General features: G+C 42.4%; 1 protein-coding gene across 3 annotated transcripts in view; it reads right to left on the bottom strand.

Moving 5' to 3' along the window:
- Positions 1 to 19,686, bottom strand: part of LOC122806392 (forkhead box protein P4-like) — a 1,692,547-nt gene that overhangs the window by 231,516 nt on the left and 1,441,345 nt on the right. For all 3 annotated transcript variants that reach the window (XM_044076752.1, XM_044076754.1, XM_044076753.1), the window contains exon 13: positions 10,737 to 10,838. In XM_044076752.1, coding sequence (XP_043932687.1) covers positions 10,737 to 10,838 — 102 coding nt within the window. The remainder of the gene's footprint in view (positions 1 to 10,736; positions 10,839 to 19,686) is intronic.

Below are 19,686 nucleotides of genomic sequence, written 5' to 3'. Positions count from 1 at the left end.
TATCCTCGATTTTCTTTAAGACTTCTTCTGCTTTAACTACAAATAGGACATCCTGCTATAAGGGAGCATCTAGAAGCTTTGCTTTAACATGATCAGCCAGAGTTTGTTCCTTTAACCAAGCATGCCTATGTATAACAGACCCAGTAACAGCTGCTCTACAGGAAGCCTCCAAAGAATCAAATCCACATTGTAAAGTATGTTTGCCGACCTGTTCAGCTGCATGCAACAAATCCTGCATTTCTTTCAATTCAGACTGTTGAGGGAGTGCGCTCATTTTTTGTCTTATTTGAGACATTAGAAATTGCTGGTATTTTAGCATGTGAAATTGACAATTTAGTGCTCTCATAGCTTGAGTGGCTGAGGTGTAAACCTTTTTCCCCCACCTGTCTAGTGCTCTGGAGTCCCTTTCAGAGGGTACAGGATTTTTCGCCATAGAAGCCTTAGCCCCTTTGGGACCCTGGGAGATGGTCTCTGGATCAGCAACAGGGCTTTTATAAAGGAATTTGTGGGAGTCAGGCACTCTATAATATCTGTCTGATTTGGCTGGAGCAGGAGGGAGAGAATCTGGATTTAAACTAGATTCTAAGTAAACATCATTCACAATGTCTAAAACTGGGGGGATAGCAAGAGGTCTGTGCTGGGGGAGTAAAAGAAACTCTCTGAGCCTTTTCTTTGAGTCAGAGTAGTCCTGACCTTCCCAGTGAAAATGTTCCCTCATAGTGTGTAAAGTTCCCCCAAAGGAGTAGTCTTCAGGGGGAGAAGCTGAGGGAATGGAATCCTCAGCATCAGAATCTTCATAAGGGGGAAAAGAGTAATCTTGGTCCTCCGAGGAGCCTGAGGAAATAGACACTTGATCAGAGGAGGCATAATCTTCCTCTTGTCTAGGCCTTTTGTCGGGGGGGGGGGGTTGGGTACCCCTGACCAAGAGATCAAATCTTCAGCCATTTTAAGATTCTGTTTCTTAGGCATGGGGCCTTGAACTGGAGACTGAAGTGCAGTCTTTTTTGGTTTAATAGGAGTCTTAAGCTTAGGATACGCTTTTATAGTGAGCGTCATCGGTCTGAAGACACCTTCAGAAACCGAAGATGTTTCTGCAGCACCATCTCTTTCCGCAATGTCGTCGGCAGGGGCTAAAGAAAATGACTGCGTCGGCCTAGCACTCTCCGCCAAAGGCTCCGAAGTGGTCTCGGGTTCCAATTCTGCGGTAGCCAGGGGCTGGCGTAGGAGCCTCACTGAAAACCGGTGAACCGGAAACCGGCCCAGCCGAGGCCTCGGAGTCTGGCTTGGGTCTAGGCTGCCTGTCCTTATCCTTGCGTTTTTTGTGCACGCCGGTAGTCGGTTGCTCCGACGGCATTGTGTAGTTAAATTTTCTACCGAAGTAGTGTCATGCGAAATCAAAGCGTCTTTTTATAGTATGCTTATTGAACCTAGCACAAAAGCGACAACCAGTGACGTCGTGGTCTGGGCCTAGGCAAGGTATACAATAAGAATGAAAATCCTTATGAGGTATTTGCTTCCCACAAGAAATACAATTGTTAACTTTTTCTGACATCGGTCTGTGGCAAGAAAAGTTCCCCCAACGGGGTACTTAGCTTTATTGAAGACTTCGGATCTGAAATTCGACTTCGAAAATCTCAGGAGTCAGCCGACCGGCACTTGCGAACTGCTTCTGCTTCGGGCACCGCACGGCAAGAAAGACTGGAGAAAATGGCGTTGGATGCATCATATATACCTCTGGCGTACTGACATCAGGGAAGAAGCGACAGCAACTGACGCCGGACCAAGACTTTGGAATTCAGGCCGACTGCGGGACTGCCTGACGACAAGATAACCCAAGTGTGAGGACTGCAGCAGGGTAACACGATGAACATCAAGGGGCCTGTGTTGAGGTAATAAAAGGAAGTCTCTCAGCCTTTTCTTGGATTCTGAGTAATCCTGGCTCTCCCAATGGAAATGCACCCTCATAGTATGCAGGGTCTCCCCAAAAGAATATTCCTCAGGAGGAGAGGCTGAAGGGATAGATTCTTCAGCATCAGAATCCTCATAGGGAGGAAGGGAATATTCCCGTTCAGAAGAGGAATCAGAGGAAATGGAAACCTGATCTGAAGATTCATATTCTATCTCTTGCCCAAGCCTCTCATCAGGAGGGGGATGGGAACCCCTGATCAAAGTAATTAGGTCTTCGGCCATTTTAAGCATCTGTTTTTTAGGCATGGAGGCCTGTCCAGGAGAATGTTGTACTTGTTTCTTTGTCTTTAGAGCTGCTTTAGTCTTTGCCTTTGAAGCTGAAGTTGGCTTTACATATAACTGTGTAGGCCTGAAAATACCCACAGAAGCCGATGCCTGCTCAGCGGCTCTGGACCCATCTGAGGGAATAGTTTCCGAGTGCCCAATACCTTGAGTTTCCAGCAGTCTAGTCGGCTCCACGTGGGAGTCGGAAGCAGCCTGTGGCTCTGTGTTAGCGGGCGTCAGGGGCTGCAAAAGCACCTCACTGAGAACCGGCGACAGGCCTAACGGAAGCTTCGTCGTTGGTTTTGGACCTCGGATGCCTGTCCTTTTCTTTGCACTTTTTATAAACTCCAGTAGTCGGCTGTTCCAACGGCATTATATAATTGAATCTTCTGCCAAAGTAATGAAATGCAAAATCGTACCGACGCTTAACAGTGCGTTGGCTAAATCTAGCACAAAACCGACAACTAGCAACGTCGTGGTCAGGGCCTAGGCAAGGAATACAGTAAGAATGAAAATCCTTATGAGGTATTTGCTTCCCGCAAGAAATACAATTAACTTTTTCTGACATCGGCCTGGAGCAAGAAAAAAGTTTTCCCAACGGGGTACTTAGCTTTAATGAAGACTTCGGATCTGAAATTCAAATTTGAAAATCTCAAGAGTCGGCCGAACGGCACTTGCGAACTGCTTTTGCTTCGGGCACTGCACGGCAAGAAAGACTGAAGAAAATGGCGTCGGCTGCATCTTTTATACCCCTGACGCACTGATGTCAGGGAGGAGGCGACAGCAACTGACGTCGGACCTAGACCTTGGTACTCGGGGCGACTGTGGGTAGCCTGCCAGCAGGATAATCCAATTGTAATGACTGCAACAGTGAAACATGATGAACATATGGTGTAAGACTTTGGGAAGATTATTCATATTTATGTGCAGTATAACTGTTTTCCAGGATAAAGTACTTTTTTGGTAGCCCATTTTCTCTAGTCTTGCCCTTAGTGAACAACATTTGTCATCTTAAACTTTTAAATTAGAAGTTTTGTACCCATTTAAAGAAAGAAACTGAGCAGCTATAAAAGCAATTCCTTTTAAAAAGAAGTCAATTTTACAACTGAAATGTATTCTGGTTATAAAAATTATAAAATAAAGAAATACAAATGTATTTACATGGATATGACTAACATACAGATAAAAAACAGAAGACTGAAACAGACATAATGCAAGCATTGCTCCCTTTCCTTTGCAGGGAATATACGGCTTCACTTCTTGCTTGCTTTTAATGATCACTTTAACAATTTTCTGGGCCTTTTTTGTCTCTGTGTTTATTGGACATCAAGCCATCTCTTACTGTTAAGTTCTTTTTTCCCTCTGTACTGGATATCCCCCTGACTTTTTCCCTTTATGACAAGGAGTTGGGAAATAGTTCTAATGTTTAGACACTGCATTTGTAATTGTTATAGATTCAAAGATTCATAGATTGTTACTAGGCTAACGACCAAGGGGGCCTTTCTAAGCCAAGCCAAGTTTTCCCAAAAGAATAATGACGTCCTGTATCCAAATAGGACATTGAGGGTCAGGAATTTATAAGCTACCTCTGTCCACAAGGGACATGGGTGCCAGGCCCGGTGTAAATTTCCTATTCCCTATCCACTTGTCTACATCGTGCTTAAACTGGGTAATAGACAAACTCAGCTTCCCATGGATGGGAAGCCTGTTCCACAGGAGGGGCAGTCTCTGGGACACACATCTGTCTCTCCAGCATGTTCTGTTTAAGTCACACACAAAATTCAGGTCTCTAGACCTTGCATTTCTGGTACTCTTTAACTTACACATCTGTAGGAGATGGATAAGTGTGGGATTTGTGGATGCCTTGTAAGGCAGGCATACATCACCCCTCAGCAATCTACAAAAGACTGAGTAGAGGGAAAAGGCTTTAAGGCACTCTGCATAAGGCAGGTTTGTTCTCCTTGTACTGTTTTTGTAAGTAGCATTTGAGGTCACTCTCGTTGCTGCATAAGACACATACCAAAGGAAGCATTGTACTCCATGATTGGTTTGATAAGGGTGGGGTACAGTGGAATAATGACCTCTTTGGACCTAGATGCCATTCCTTTACTTATAAGTTTCACAACATAAAAGGACTTCCTCACAACTGTAGCCACATGGTGATTGAAGTTAAGGCTACTGTCTATATGCGTACCCAGATCCCTGACCACTGGGTTGACTCTTAGGGGTGTATTACCAACATGATAATTAGTCGGGGTGGTTGAGTTCCCAAAGGGTACAATTATTAATTTTTTAGCATCGAGTTTAAGACCATGGCTTTGGCACCACTTGTTAGCCAGAGACAGACCTTCTTGAAGAATGCTAGTTGTCTGCAGGGGAGTTAATGATAACCACCAGCTTGCAATCATCTGCAACTTATTCAGCCATAAACCTTCAGCATTTGCCACCATTTCAAAGAAATAGATACCAAAAAGGAGCGGGCCCAGTACCAAGCCATGGGGAGCTCTACTAGTAACTGGCCTCTTGGTGATGGTGGCCTCACCTAATTTGACCTCCCAGGTCCTATCAATGAGCCTGTTGTCTATCCAGTGCAAGATAAAAAGGGTTTATACCTAAATTAGTGAGCTTATCTAGAATGCCTGAGTTGGGTATTGTATCAAAAGCCAGGTAGAGGTAAGCTGTGTGCACAGTCTTACGTTCATCCATTGATCTGATGACTCTCTCAAAAAAGACCACCAGATTTAATAGGCATGACCCTCCTTTAACAAAGCCAAACTATGACAGGTAACCTGCAGATACTGGACCCATGTCCTCATTTACCATGTCCATGATGATTCTTTCCATGGCCTTATATATGAGGCTGGTAAGACTTATTAGTCTGTAGTTATCTGGATTAGTGGTTGGACCTCCTTTGTGCAGGGGAATGACTGTAGGCATCTTCCACTACTTGGGCACAAAACCTGACTGAAAGGCTCCAGCTGAAAAGTGATCCAAGTGGACCACAGAGGTCATGTTTCATGCTAGTTATTAAACATTCCAGGATGTTATTAGGGCCCATCAATAGTGTTTTTTGCCTTGGAAAGGGCATTACTGACCTGTTCTCTAGTAATGGTTGGAAGGATTGTGTTACATGGTATTTCCTTTGGACTATCAAGGGGAGACTAGGGGAAGGAATTTGAGCTGAACCTGTCGGCCAAAAGACTGGCAATGGCTTCCGGTTCTGTGTGGGTGATACCACTTACAATAAGTTCTGCGCATTGTTGTGCATCTCCTCTAAGGTTATGGACATAGGTGTAGAAAGCTTTGTTGTTGTCCTTTGCCTGAGAAGCTATTTTTTCTTCAAATTTACCTTTGATGCATTAATTAACCCTCTTAGCTGTCTGTTTAGTCAGTCAGGGGACTTTTAGTATGTATGGCTTTTTTCCTGCTACACTTGGCCAAGTTTTTTTTTTTTGTATAACCAATTGATATTGTGATTCCACCAGGGTGGCTTGTCCTTTGAGTTTGTCTTATTCTTAATACAAGTAGGCACACTCTATACAGCTATCAACATGGATGTACAGAGATTTTGTAAATAGCTCATTGCATTCTATGGTGTTTATTGCATTTGGGGGTGCATGGAATTTAGCCAAGGTGCTGCTTAGTAGAGAGAGGTTAGCCTTGGTTCAGTTCATAAAGGTTTTTGGTTTTGCTGGATCCACAAATTTGATTTTTGTTTCAAGTAATACTGCCTTATGGTCAGATTTGACGAGCAAAGATATTACAATGAGTGAGGAACACTGGCCCACGTTTGTGAGTACAAGGTCAAGGATGTTTGTACTCCTGGTAGAAGAATGGACCAACTGTTCCTGGGTGTTGGTATTAACTTATTACAGCCAAGTGTGCCTCTAGGCATTTCTGCAGTTACCTCCTGCTGTGCATCTAGGTGTCAAATATTGCTTGTTCATATTTTCATTAATAATTCCAAAAATATGCTACATAGCAGTTATTAGAATATTTCATCCTGAAGCATACATGATGGCAAATGCAATTCTATTGATATTTGACCTCTGTCAAGGAGCATTTGTTACAATTGTAAGGTGATGATTTGTTTTAAAGGATGAAGTCACACCCACTGGGAGTTGAAGGTACACACTTAAAAGAGCTGTACTGGAGGGAATGAGTTAACAAGTTTAGGAATCGCTGGGCTTGTGCATTAGAAGTGGTGTAGGATTCCCAATTTACAGAGGGGTAGTTGAGATCCCCCAAGAATATCATATAGGGTTGAATGGTGAGGGACTTTAGTACACTGAGATAGGTAGGTACAGGTTTCCAGGAACATGGAGAAGGACCTATATGTTGCAAGGATATGGTATGACACCCTGTTTATGTTGAGTTGCACATGTATGATCTCCAATGGGTCATACACTATCTAGTCTGGATGTGAGATTAGTCTTAATATAGACTGACAAATCTCCAGCTTTAGTTCCCTCCTGTGCAGTAGCTGGTCTAAAGGTGTAAAATACATTATAACCTTGCATTTCAAGGATACTCTTGGTGACTTTAAACATGTCTCTGTTACTACACAGATATCTACACTCTCCAGGGAGAGGAAGGCTTGCAGGGAGTGCAGGTTCTTGTTAAGACTTCTATCATTGAGCAGTACCACCTTCAGATATTCGTTCATAGGTTCAGTTAAGTAAGTAGATTTATCAATTTAACACTGCCTAAAAACACAATATGTGGGTGGAAAAGGTCTTTGCCAATATCCGAAAGCTTAGAGGGGATAAGTGCAGACCATCCCTGGCAAAGTAACATGGTCTGTCAACCATGTCCTCCCATGCCATCAAATATTGTACACCCCCTGGACTGACACCAGAACCTAAGCCAATAGTTAAAATCAATCATTTTCTGTTGGAAATGTGGCATCATCCTAGGAGAAGGTAGTATGCTGCTCAGTGATAGACTCATACCTGCCTGAGACACATAATCAGCAATTTCAATCATGTCTCACTTCATACAGTCAAGTGATGTATGTGTCAGGTCATTAACACCCACATGGACTACGACGCAGTCATACCGATACCTGTGGTTCAATTACCTAAATGCCTGTGTGACTTGATGGATCCCAGCCCAAGAAAGGCAGCTAACTGTGACTCTCTTTACTCGGTTTGGTAAGGGGGGCATCGGTGTGCCTCACTATAGAATCACCAATGACCAGGAAATTTGGCTGTTTGCTACTTTGCCTTAAGGGCTTAGTAGTGGAGGAAATGGATACAATGTTATTATGTGTAGCTGCAGGTGGTGTTTTAACTGAGGGTTTATGTGATGGCTGAGGAGCCTTTCTTTGATTGTACTGACCAGAAGGTCTTACTGCTTTAGGAAGTTTACCTGTAAGTGCCTCAACATAAGTAGTTCGCTCCCAACAGAACTAAATCCACCCATCAACCTTTCACTATCACATCCAAAAATGGTACTAATATCTTCCCCACTGATCACACCAAACTCCTAGGTGTAGAAATTGACAAACTACTATTTGATGTTCACATATCACAAACAATCAAAAAGGTTCACAAAAAAATGGGTACACTATACAGACATAGACATTTTCTATCTGATCAGACATGTATTACACTAGCCCAAACACACCTACTGTCCACCCTCATGTATGCTGCTCCAATCCTTACCCACACAAGAAAACAAGACCTTGAAAGGCTTGAATCATGCTATAATAAAAATTGTCAGATTTGCTAGTAACTCCACCTTCAAAACCCATCACTGTCAAGCATTACATGAGCCTAAATGGTTAGAACTTCCTCAACTACTTCTACAATATTGTGAATTGTCCAAACAAAACCCCATCCCTAAAACAACTCCTAACCCAGTATGTATCAAATAGCCATCTCCGCTCTTCTGAAAAAACTTTACTCTGAAGCTCTTCAGCCAATAACTCTGCAGGTAAAGCTCTGTTCTCCCACAATATAGCCAGAAACTGGAACAACTCTCCCCCTACTCTAACCTCTGCTCCTTCAACTACTCTGTTTAAAAAAATTCTCAAAGCACACCTAGTGAATTCTTGGCTATGCCCATGCATCACATAAAACCCCTACCACATATCACATCAATCTTCTAGCTACTGACATAAAACTCTGCTGGTATGCATAAACTCAGGAATCCGTACCACTAACCTGAAAATTAAATTTTTGTAATAATTCTGACTTTTACATTTTCTACTTTTATACAAAAAGTGCTTATGACTAATATTTCCTATGTGTAACTTGCACTACATGTTGATTATTATTTTTCTCCCCAGACCTCCACTGTAAATGGACATGTCTCCAGTCAGACTATCCCGGTAAACAAATGTAAAATAAAATAAATAAATTTATGTGTAAGGTCTTTACCCTGTGCAGTAGTCATGGTGCAAGTGTTACTGACAACCTCTATTTGATTAGTTTTGGTTGTATGAGAGAGTTTTGTCCATTAAAAACAAAAGAATACAGCTGCCCATGAAAAGTTGTTTCTCAAACAAAAATACACAGAATTTTGTGGAAAAAAAATGCACATAATTTATCACTAGATGATGCTTTAGCCTTTTCTTATTTCTTTCATACTAAAATTGTCAACAACTGCTTTATACAGGTTACAGTCCCACTACTATAAATTAAACTGAAGCCATTTACTAAAATATAAAAAGTTACGTCCTTTTAGCAAAATAAATTCTGTTTACCTGATTTAAATACATGACCTGGCATATCTCATGCTCAAAAGGGAGGGTACTTTTGCTAAGTGGAAGGAATGAGGGAAGCTCATTTGTAAAGTTGCCATATTAAGTGTCTTCCATGAGCACAAACAAACTGACATTAATACACACTGGGCTAACTGCAACGGCTGCAATGACAAAATAAATATTAAAATTCCTGTAGTCAGTGTCTACACCCATAAATACATTTGAGTAGACAACCATATGAAGGTGCCTCAATCTGAACTCATCTAACATATGTGAAGACTGTACTGTTTTATATGGCTCTAACAATTTCAAACAATTATCTGTAATGAAGAAAGTATGAAAGTACATATTTCGTTTGTCCTCATATGCCCATCCTACACAAATATGTATTTATAAGGAACATTTCATGGTATCACTGCTCCACTATGCTTTTTGCTTCAATCTGAATTCATAAATATTAGAAAAACTGTCAGGCTGTCATATTTTCCAAAGGAGAAGAGGGCACATTTTTCCTTGGAAGAACCATTTTTATCAGTTTGCAGACATGCGGTTCCACTTCTATTATCATTAATGTACAAATACGTAGCATGGTCAAACCTATACACCCCTGTCTGGAGCAGATTCCCACAAAATAGGCTGAAACAGGAACAGGACTAATGTGGAAGTACTTATCTAAATCCTGAATGTAAAACAAATTAGTAAAAACTACAAGCTTGGCTAGGTTTTCCTTGCAGTTTTTACCAATTGATTTGCTTGTGTGACCTTTTTACTCCTTGGTTTGGATGTTATTTGGGATAATTTGCAAACACCTTAAGGGTTATGAACATCAGTTGAGTTAAAAGACCCTGTGTTTCTGAAGTGTAGCCAGACAGTCCGCTTACGCTGTGCTGATGAGGCCATAAGAAGGCCGAAACATGCATGTCCACAGCTCATGGGGTTAGGCTTTATTGGCCTGACTGAATCCATAAAGACTTAAAAAGGAAAAAAGTAGAGTCATGGACATTCAGAAGTCATACAGCTGAAACACTTGATGTCCTAAAGGGGTCATTTGCATACATCCCACAGACCTCTACTGCAGGAGGTTTAAGATATCACACAGTGAAAACTCTAGCTTGTCTAGGTTTTTCTTGTAGTTTTTCTATTTGGTTTTCTTGTGCGATCTTTTTACTCTTTGCTTAGGAATGGAAAAGAACACACAGTTATATGTCTACCTGGACTATACCCCATGAAAATGCAGTGTTACACAGGATTAAAGGATCATATGGAAGGAATATGTATGAATGCATAAGGGAAAAGAATAAGCAGTCATGCCATCCTATCCTGAGCCAGAAGCATATACACCTCCACTCACCAGTGAGGATACACTGTGACAAATGTTAATGCATAACTTGAGACCAGGTATCAGATTTAGCAATTCAAAACTATAATCAATGTAACATAGGAATAAAATATCACATAGAAGCAAATCTGCATGACTCCAGAACTGAATAAGGACAAGTTAGTAATAACTCTCTTTATGAAGCATAGGGGAGAGGGGAATGCAAGTTAAAAAAGATGAGCATAAAGCGTGAGCCAGTATCAGGACCAGAAATAAATACAAGACAATAAGATCAATGGATGTCAATCACAATGCAATGCCTTCTTTTTAGGAAAATAAAAACAAAAACACAAAAGAAAGCCTATACTTTACAGGAGAATGCTAAATGTTCTTCACTGTCCTTGGTAACTTTCTTTTTACAGTCAACTCATATAAACTGTACTGAACTATAAATAAAAATGTTTCAAATGTACCAACCTTCCACGTAGCAGTGTTTCTTCTGAAGTAGGCAAACATTCTTGTAAACCAGTTGTAAATTTCATTCAATGTTAATTGCCTGTCAGGGGCATCCAAAATTGCCTGTAGTTGAAGAATATTAAAAGTTAGCTTTAATGAACACTAATCTGAAGACGTCTCCATGTTTATACCCCAATCATGTGCAAGTGCCAAAACACCCAGCAATGTGGACCACATGAAATGCAAACTGTAGTACAATGACTCGCCTCCAATAAATCTGGGAAGGACATCAGCATTAAAACTTAATCTTATCTCCCCAGGTAATACATAACCTCATGAATATTGTTTACCATTGTAAGGATAACAGAATGTTGTGGTTCTAATGACTAGCTCTACTTGTTAAAATTTAGTCCACAAAATGATTAAAGAACAGAATATTAACAAATGTAACTTGTTTTTGAGAGTGTCATACTATGAGGAAACTAAAAAACAAAGTGGTGGAACAAAACCAATAACTCCAAAAGTACGGAAAACACAGGAACTCAGTTAGTTGATTTCTAGGGTTTATTCACAACTCCAAACACTCGACAACAGCAATCCAGTGAATACAATGTATGCATACACTGTAAACGAAAACGCAGTGGTTCTGAAAAGCGTTAATGTGGGATTGTACTGGAGACTGTATTCACTGGATTGCTGTTGTCGAGTGTTTGGAGTTGTGAATAAACCCTAGAAATCAACTAACGGAGTTCCTGTGTTTTCCGTACTATGAGGAAACTAGTTACCCTAAAATACAAACAAAACTTTCACGGTTGCTGATTATATTCCAAAACTAGCAAAACAAAAAGTTTACAGTGCATACTTCAGATGCCATAAAATTACAAACCACACAGAATTATGACAGGGTCTCCAATCCTAATCCACTTATGTGTTGAAGGCATGGATGTCAAAAGTGCACATTGAGAGTGGAACAAAGCAAAGCTCAAGAGGCCAGTTTTGACATCTATGTATAGAACACATAAGCTTGTTAGAAACAGACAGACCTGATCATAATTCATAGGCATAAGAATCATAGGAAATGCAAGGCAATTGGGTCATAAGACCATTTCCATCTTGCCAACACATAGCCTCATGCTGTACCCACCTTCTCAAATGACAAAGCAGGTCAGTCCCAGAGTAAATTTATGAGTACCCACTCAATCATCCAGGCTTAAGATGAAGGAGCTACGGTGTCACTCTGTTTAACTTGTACAGGAAGTTTCTTCAAAAGACAGGGTAGGAAGTAGGTAATACATTCAGGAGGATGGGGTCCCTTAAAGGTGCAGAAAGAAGGGCATAGATTACAATGTAAGAGCCTATTGGAAACTGAGTAAAAGGAACACCTCAAGCTCTTCCTGACAGTACAGGGACTTTAGGCCAAAGACCTTCTTGGTTAAGAACCACTGCGGCCTTTCCAGTTGCATAATAATTCTAAAATGTACATCACAAAGGGGAAGTTGTACTCAATAACTGTTCTAATTAGGGCTAGGGACGATAACCTCTTTTGATTATGGATGACATTTTCTGACTAGATATTCCACATTGTAGTAGGAGGACAGACATTATCCAACCAGGTTCCAAGATTCCTAAAAACATTATTTTGGAGAAGGATATTGGATATTGCATAGGGGGGATTGCTTACAAAATGTAACAATGTTACACTATTTCCCATTTAATTTAGTCCTTTTCCCCTATATCACCTGAGAGTTAATTCCTGCTCTAATGAATGAATTGGTATCAGAGGGAGATTTGACAACAATGACCAGTTTGCAGTCATCTGCAAATTTAGTTAAGTAAAGGTCACAATTCCTTACAGTATATGAAGTCTTAACTGCTTCAATGTACTATTCTTACAGAAAAAGTGTAGTAGAGTAAATGTTTTGCAGCTTAAAAAGCAACAGAGACAGTGGCCAGAAGCTAAATTTACATTTGATGTATTAACAGCTTTAATTGTGCATGCATGTGTGTGTGTGGGGGTGGGGGGTGGGGGGGGGGGTGGCAACAAAAAGTATTTTATACATGTAAGTTGTTTTAACTCGTTGTTGACGTGTGATTGCCACTGTGTGTTCTAATTTGGGGCTAGAGCCTAACTCATAAAGCTGTGGACAAAATTTGTAGTGCACCTCTGTAATCAGGTACGTAACAATGTTGCCTTTTTCCCCACATTTCAGCACCTCTGAAAGCACTAATAACCCTAGTCTTGTGCTGTAGCACACATGGCAGCTAGCTCACAACAGTGTTGCAAACCTCTGACTGCTTTACAAAGCCTAAATTCACTATGCTGTTACACACACCACACAGAAAACTAAGGCATGAGTCTGTGAAATATCAAACAGTTTTTAAGTTGCTAGCTGATCATAAACACTTTGCTTTTGGCTGCTGTCTGTATGGCAGTGCTAAAAGTATTACAGATTTAAAAGGTGCAAATCAATTTGCACTTCAACAGTCTTTTCTCTCTGCAATCGGTAATATATTAGGACAACTAAAGCTCCATGTACTACAAAAAACGGTTTCTGTTTGCTGCTTTGCTTTTAAGGTAAATTTTCTTACATTTGTTTATGAAACTCATAACAGGGGATTAGAATCAGGTCTCCAGTTATAAAAAGGCTCGTATGTATCCAAATATGAGTGTCAAGGAATTCACCTCAGTTTTGAGAGGTGAAGTTTGACATTCATGCTACGATCACATAACATATGTTAATGACTAGACAAACCCAATCATACGTAAGCAATATTGCCCATTGGGGTGGGTGCTATGCCTATCCAGATATGCTGTGAGGCCTGATGGAACAGGTGAAGGACCTTACCACTCCTGAAAGGACATTATTTCCCTTATAAAGTACAGTTTTGTACCTACCATAAATGTAGATGTCCGAGAGGTATGCATCTGCAGTCCTAACAAATGGGTTGTCCTGCCTCAGGCAGCCCTTCGGTCGGCCGGATTCCAAAGTCTGGGTCTGGCCACGGCTGATGTCGCACTTCACCTGACGTCATAGCTGCAGTTCAGTGGGTATAAAGGCATCAGCCGACGCCATTTTCCTCAGTGTTTCTTGCCCCAGATGCCAGGTGCCCTCTAGGAAGGCTAAATTTGGATAAATGTAAAAGTTTCCAAATAACAGAGAGCAAATAAAAATAAACATGTATATACATATATACAAACAAATACACCATAATAGATTCCCCCAGCTAGCTACAAGATGGGCAAATACCCTAGGAGTACCACAGAGGGAAGGAGGAGGGTAATCCTGACTGCAGATGCATACCTCTCGGACATCTACATTTATGGTAGGTACAAAACTGTACTATGTCCTTCAAGGATGCATCTGCAGTCCTAACAAATGGGTAGAATACCATAGCCAAACTGTGGCAGGTCGTACTAATAAGATTATGGTGTAGTTAAGATCCCTTGCAAAACAGCAGTGGCAAAACCTGCTCGGGATCTGGAGTATAAGGGTAGATTATAATGCTTGGCAAATGTATGCACGGAGCTCCAAGTAGCAGCCTCTAAAATGTCTTTGGTAGCCACTCCTCGTAAAAAGCTGTAGTAGTGGCTGTAGCCCTTGTGGAGTGAGGTCTGATGTTTTCTGGAGTTGTCTTTCCATGGTAAGAGTAACAAAATCTAATGCAATTTCCTATCCACTTTGAGATTGTCTGTTTTGAAATTGCTTTTCCTTCCATTCCTGTTGCATATGCTACCAGTAGCTGGTCAGTTTTTCTATAGCTCTTGGTTCTGTCCAGGTAGTAGCGCAATTGCCTATGTACATCCAAGGTATGTAATAATCTTTCTCCCCTGTTCTGTGGGTTGGGGAAGAATGTAGGTAGGTGGATAGCTTGGTTTAAAGATACCCTGGAGACCACCTTTGGCATAAAAGTAGGATTAGTTCTCATGGACACTCTATCTTGATGAAAGATAAGGAAGGGCTGTACTGCCATTAATGCCTGTAATTCAGAAACCCTTCTTGCTGAAGTGATTGCAAGCAGGAAAGCAGTTTTCCATGATAAGTACTGTAATTCTGCTGTTGCTGCTGGTTCAAAAGGAGGGAGTGTCAACTTTTCCAGCACAAAGTTCAAGTCCCATGCGGCAATGGTGGCTTCCTTGGTGGCTTTACATTTTAATTCCTCTCAGAAACTGCCTGAGTAGAGGATGAGAGAAGACTGGAGGGTCCATGTTGTATTCTGCTGAAATAGCTGATGCATGAATCTTAATGGAAGAATAGGACAGGCCATTGTGGAAAAGCTCTGCCAAGTATTCCAGGATGTTAGCTATGTTTACCAGTGACACATTTTCTCCTTTTGCTGCACTCCAAATGAGATATCTTTTCCATTTTGCTGAATAAGTTTTCCTTGTTGAGGGTCTGTGAGCCTCCAAGATAATGTCTTTAACCCTTTGAGATAAATCTGGGTTATTTTGTCTTATGCAATGTTCCAGGCAGCTAGCTGCAGCGTTTTCAAGTTTGGATGCAGGGTTTTGAAGTTGTTCTGTGTTAGCAGTAAGGGAACTAGGGGCAGAGGCCATATTTGTTCCCAAGACATACTCCTCAGTAATGGGTACCAATGCTGCCTCGGCCAGTCTGGAGCTATCAGGATGATCCTTGGGCGGTCTTCTTTGATCTTCAATAGCACCTTGTGCATCAAAGGAAGAGGTGGGAATGCATATGCTGTCAGGTTTTCCCAACTGAAAGATAGGGAGTCCACCTTCCAAGCAAGTGGGTGGTATGTCCTTGTGCAGAATTTTTTTCAATTGGTGGTTGTGTGGGGATGCGAATAAGTCTATTTCTGGTAGTCCCCATTTCCTTGTAATGGATTTGAAGATGTCTGGATGCAGCATCCATTCGTGAGCATCCGTGGTAGTTCTGCTTAGGATGTCTGCTAGTATATTTTCTTTTCCTGGTACAAATATTGCCTGGAGCTGAATGTTGAAGCTCAGGGCCACATTCCAGAGGTCCGTTGCCATCCGGCATAGAGGGTATGAATGTGTGCCTCCTTGTTTGTTGATGTACCACATAACTGTGGTGTTGTCCGTCCTTATCAGCAATTGACCCTGTTGAAGAAACGGTCTGAATGTCTGAATTGCCAGTTTTACTGCCGGCATCTCCTTTTGATTTATGTGTAGGTTCAGCTGGTCTTGAGTCCATAAGCCTTGTATGCACTTGTCCAGCATGTGTGCCCCCCAACCGAGGTCTGAGGCGTCCGTGGTGATAGTCTGGCTTGGTTAAGGGCTGTGGAAGGGCAGTCCTTTGTTCAATTGACAGGCCTGAGCCCACCATTGGAATTCTTGCTTCAGGCATGGAATTATTGGAATTTGGGTTTCTAGGCTGTGCTTGTGCTGAGACCATAAATTCCTTAGGTACCATTGCAACTTCCTCATATGTAGTCTGGCATGTGGAATCAATATTATGCAGGATACCATGTAACCCAGGGCTTGCAGGACTTTCCTTGCTGTTAGCTGGTTCTGCGTTGTTAATGCCATGAAATAGAGAGGAAGGTGCTTCTGCTTTTCTGCTGTGAGGGATGCCATTTGATTTGATGTGTCCAGTTCTGCACCCAAGAAAGTTATCCTTTGGGATGGTATCAGCCTTGACTTTTTTATACTGACTGTGTATCCCAGGGCTTGCAGCAGATGAATGACCTTTTTCAAATCTTTTGTTAATTTGTTTTTGTTGTCCGCTTGTAACAGGCAGTCATCCAGGTAAGGGTAAATTTGAATTCCCTGAAGCCTGCAATGAGCAATTACTGATGCCAGGCATTTCGTGAATACTCTGGGTGCAGTAGATAAGCCAAAGGGCAATGCTGAGAATTGATAATGCTCTGATCCTGCAAGAAATCTGAGGTATCTTCTGCAATTTGGTCATATGGGGACGTGCAGGTATGCCTCCTTGAGATCTAGAGTTACCAGCCAAGACTCCTTGCCCACCATGGGAAGAAGCTGCTGTAGGGTCAGCATCTTGAATTTTGGAACAATGAGATATGTGTTCAGAGCGGACAGGTCGAGAATAGGTCTCCATTGGTTTTCTTTTCTTGGCACCAGGAAAAGTCTGGAGTAAAATCCTTGCCCTTGTTCCATAGGCGGTACCTTTTCTATAGCTCTCATCCTTATTAAGTGGTCTATTTGTTCTAGAGCTTTTGTCTTTTGATTTGGAGGTAGGTTTGGCATTCCTCTCTTCCTTGGTAGAGTATGGAAGTGAAACCTGTAACCTTTGTCTATTGTCTGTAAAATCCATTTGTCTCCTGTGATGTAATGCCAGTTTACTGAAAATAAGGCTAGCTTTCCGCCTAAGGGTGCTTCTAGTTGTTCCCTGGTAGGCGTTCTCAGAGCCAAGTCACTGTGATTGTCCTGTGGAAGTGGTAGTGGCTGAATCTGTGGCAGTACTTCACTGGTTGTTAGGCTGCCACTGACGTCCCCTGTAGGCACCTCTGGATTGACCCCTGCCTCTTGGGCGCCTATTCCTGCCTCTCTGTGCTCTGGTGGTGTCTGGAATGGACCAATTCTTGGAAGGCCAGTTCCTACTAAACCTTGGAGGCTGGACCTGTAAGAAATCCTTGACTGTCTGGACAGATTTTGCTTTCTCTTCCACCTTCTTCAGCACCTGCTGTGCAGGGGAGCCAAACAAATTGTGCTTATCCATGGGAGCATCTAGGAGCTTTGATTTTACATGGTCTGGTAAGGACTGCTCTTTTAACCATGCATGCCTTCTGATCACTGTACCAGTCATAGCTGATCTAAAGGAAGCCTCCAGTGCATCATAGCCGCATTTTAAGCAATGATTACTGACCTGCTGAATGTTATGTACCATTTCCTGAAGAGACTTTTTGTCTAATGGTTCAGGCGAGGACAGTTTTTTAGTTAACTGATCTAACATAAATTCCTGATACTGAATCATGTGGAATTGACAGTTTAAGGCCCTAGCCGAAAGAGTAGCAGAAGTATAAACTTTTTTACCCCATCTCTCTAAGGCCCTAGATTCCCTTTCAGAGGGGAGGGTTTTTTTAGCAGAGGTAGCTGCTACAGCCTTGGGTCCCTGTGAAATAGTTTCAGGATCTGCAAAAGAAGCCTTATACAAATGATAATGTGTGTCCGGAACCCTGTAGTACCTGTCGGGCTTAGCAGGGGCCGGAGGAAGTGAATCAGGAGCAGTACAAGCATCATTAAATGCATCATCCACAACAGTAAGTACTGGAGGAATGGCTAAAGGCCTATGCTGTGGCAAATGCAAAAAGGTCCTAAGCCTTTTCCTAGAGTCTGAAAAATCCTGGCCCTGCCATTGAAATTGTTCCCTCATAGCATGCAAGGTTTCCCCAAAAGAAAATTCCTCAGGCGGAGAGGCAGAAGGAATGGAGTCTTCTGCATCAGAGTCCTCATAAGGAGAATAAGGGCCTTCTGGAGGGTTTGTATTTTCTGAATCATCAGAGGGGGAATCTGAAGAAACTGGCTCAGGGGGCTCTGCTCTAGGCCTCTTCTCTGGAGGTGGGTGAGAGGCCCTGTCAGGGTGAGGTTGGGATCCCCTGATCAAAGAAATGAGATCCTCTGCTAGACTAAGCATTTGAGTAGTAGAGCTAGGCCTGTGAGAGGGGGTCTTAGCAGGCACAGTCTTGGTTGATTTTGCTGCTTTAGCCCTGGCAAAAGCCTTAATCGACATGGATGCAGGGGGCCTAGCAGCTCCACGTGCAGGAGTAGATATATCTAAAGGGATAGTATCAGATAAATCCTGTGAACCTGTAAGAGCAGGTGGAATTTCAGTAGCAGATTCAGCCATGCTGGCTGAGGCCTCGGTGGGAGGCAAGCTTTCGGCCGAAGGAAGAACCGAGGACTCGGTTTCAGCCGAAACCGAGACACTTGCGGTTGACTTAACCGCGGTTTCGGACGAAACCATGGACCGCGAGTGTCGGTCCTTTTCCTTGCGCTTTTTAGCTAATTGTGAAGTCGGAGTTTCCGACGGCATGTTGTAAGCAAAAGCGGAGCCGAAAAACTCCTCAGCAAATTCCGACCGACGTCTAAGTGTCCGTCGGTTGAAAGAAGCACAGGCTAGACAAGCTGCTACGTCGTGGTCTGGGCCTAAACAAGGTAGGCAGCAAGAGTGGAAATCTTTATGAAGTATTTGTTTCCCACAAGTTAAACAGTTATTCACTTTTTCTGACATCGGCTGAGGCAAGAAAGAGTCCCCAATGGGGTACTTAGCTTTTTAGAAGTCTTCGGTAGTAGCAATCTCTGGTTCTGACCGACCGGCACTTGCGAACAGCTTCTGCTTGGCCACGCGGCAAGAAAGACTGAGGAAAATGGCGTCGGCTGATGCCTTTATACCCGCTGAACTGCAGCTATGACGTCGGGTGAAGTGCGACATCAGCCGAGGCCAGACCCAGACTTTGGAATCCGGCCGACCGAAGGGCTGCCTGAGGCAGGACAACCCATTTGTTAGGACTGCAGATGCATCCTTGAAGGACATCACACACCCTGAAGGGCATTACTGCACCTGAGAAAGTACAGTTGTGTACACTTACCATAAATGTAGATGTTTGAGTGTATTCACTTTTGCAGTCCTCACATATGGGTTATCCGGCTCCCGGTAGACCTCAGTCAGCCTGAAAACCAGAGTCATTGGTATATGACGTCGGCTAACTCCGGTTGTAAAACTGATGTCAGTACGTCAGGTATAAAGGGAGGCAACAGATGCCATTTCCTCAGCTTTTCTTGCCTTAACTGTCAGGAGACCCCAAAAGAAGGCTAATCCAGGCATGGTAGCACCCTGGACACATGTCATACAAAAAATAAAAATCCATAGTCTGTGCCTTAGGAAAAAAGGGGGAATAGAGAGTGGGAAACCAGGACTGCAACAGTGAATACACTCGAACATCTACATTTACAGAAAGTGTACACAGCTGTACTATGTTCTTCGTGTTTCACTGTTGCAGTCCTCACATATGGGTTGATTTCCAA

Source organism: Protopterus annectens, chromosome 7.part0 (assembly GCF_019279795.1).
Source record: "Protopterus annectens isolate FY-2018-M chromosome 7.part0, PAN1.0, whole genome shotgun sequence".
Classification (NCBI taxonomy): domain Eukaryota; kingdom Metazoa; phylum Chordata; order Ceratodontiformes; family Protopteridae; genus Protopterus; species Protopterus annectens.
This window is presented reverse-complemented; position numbering and strand designations above follow the sequence as displayed.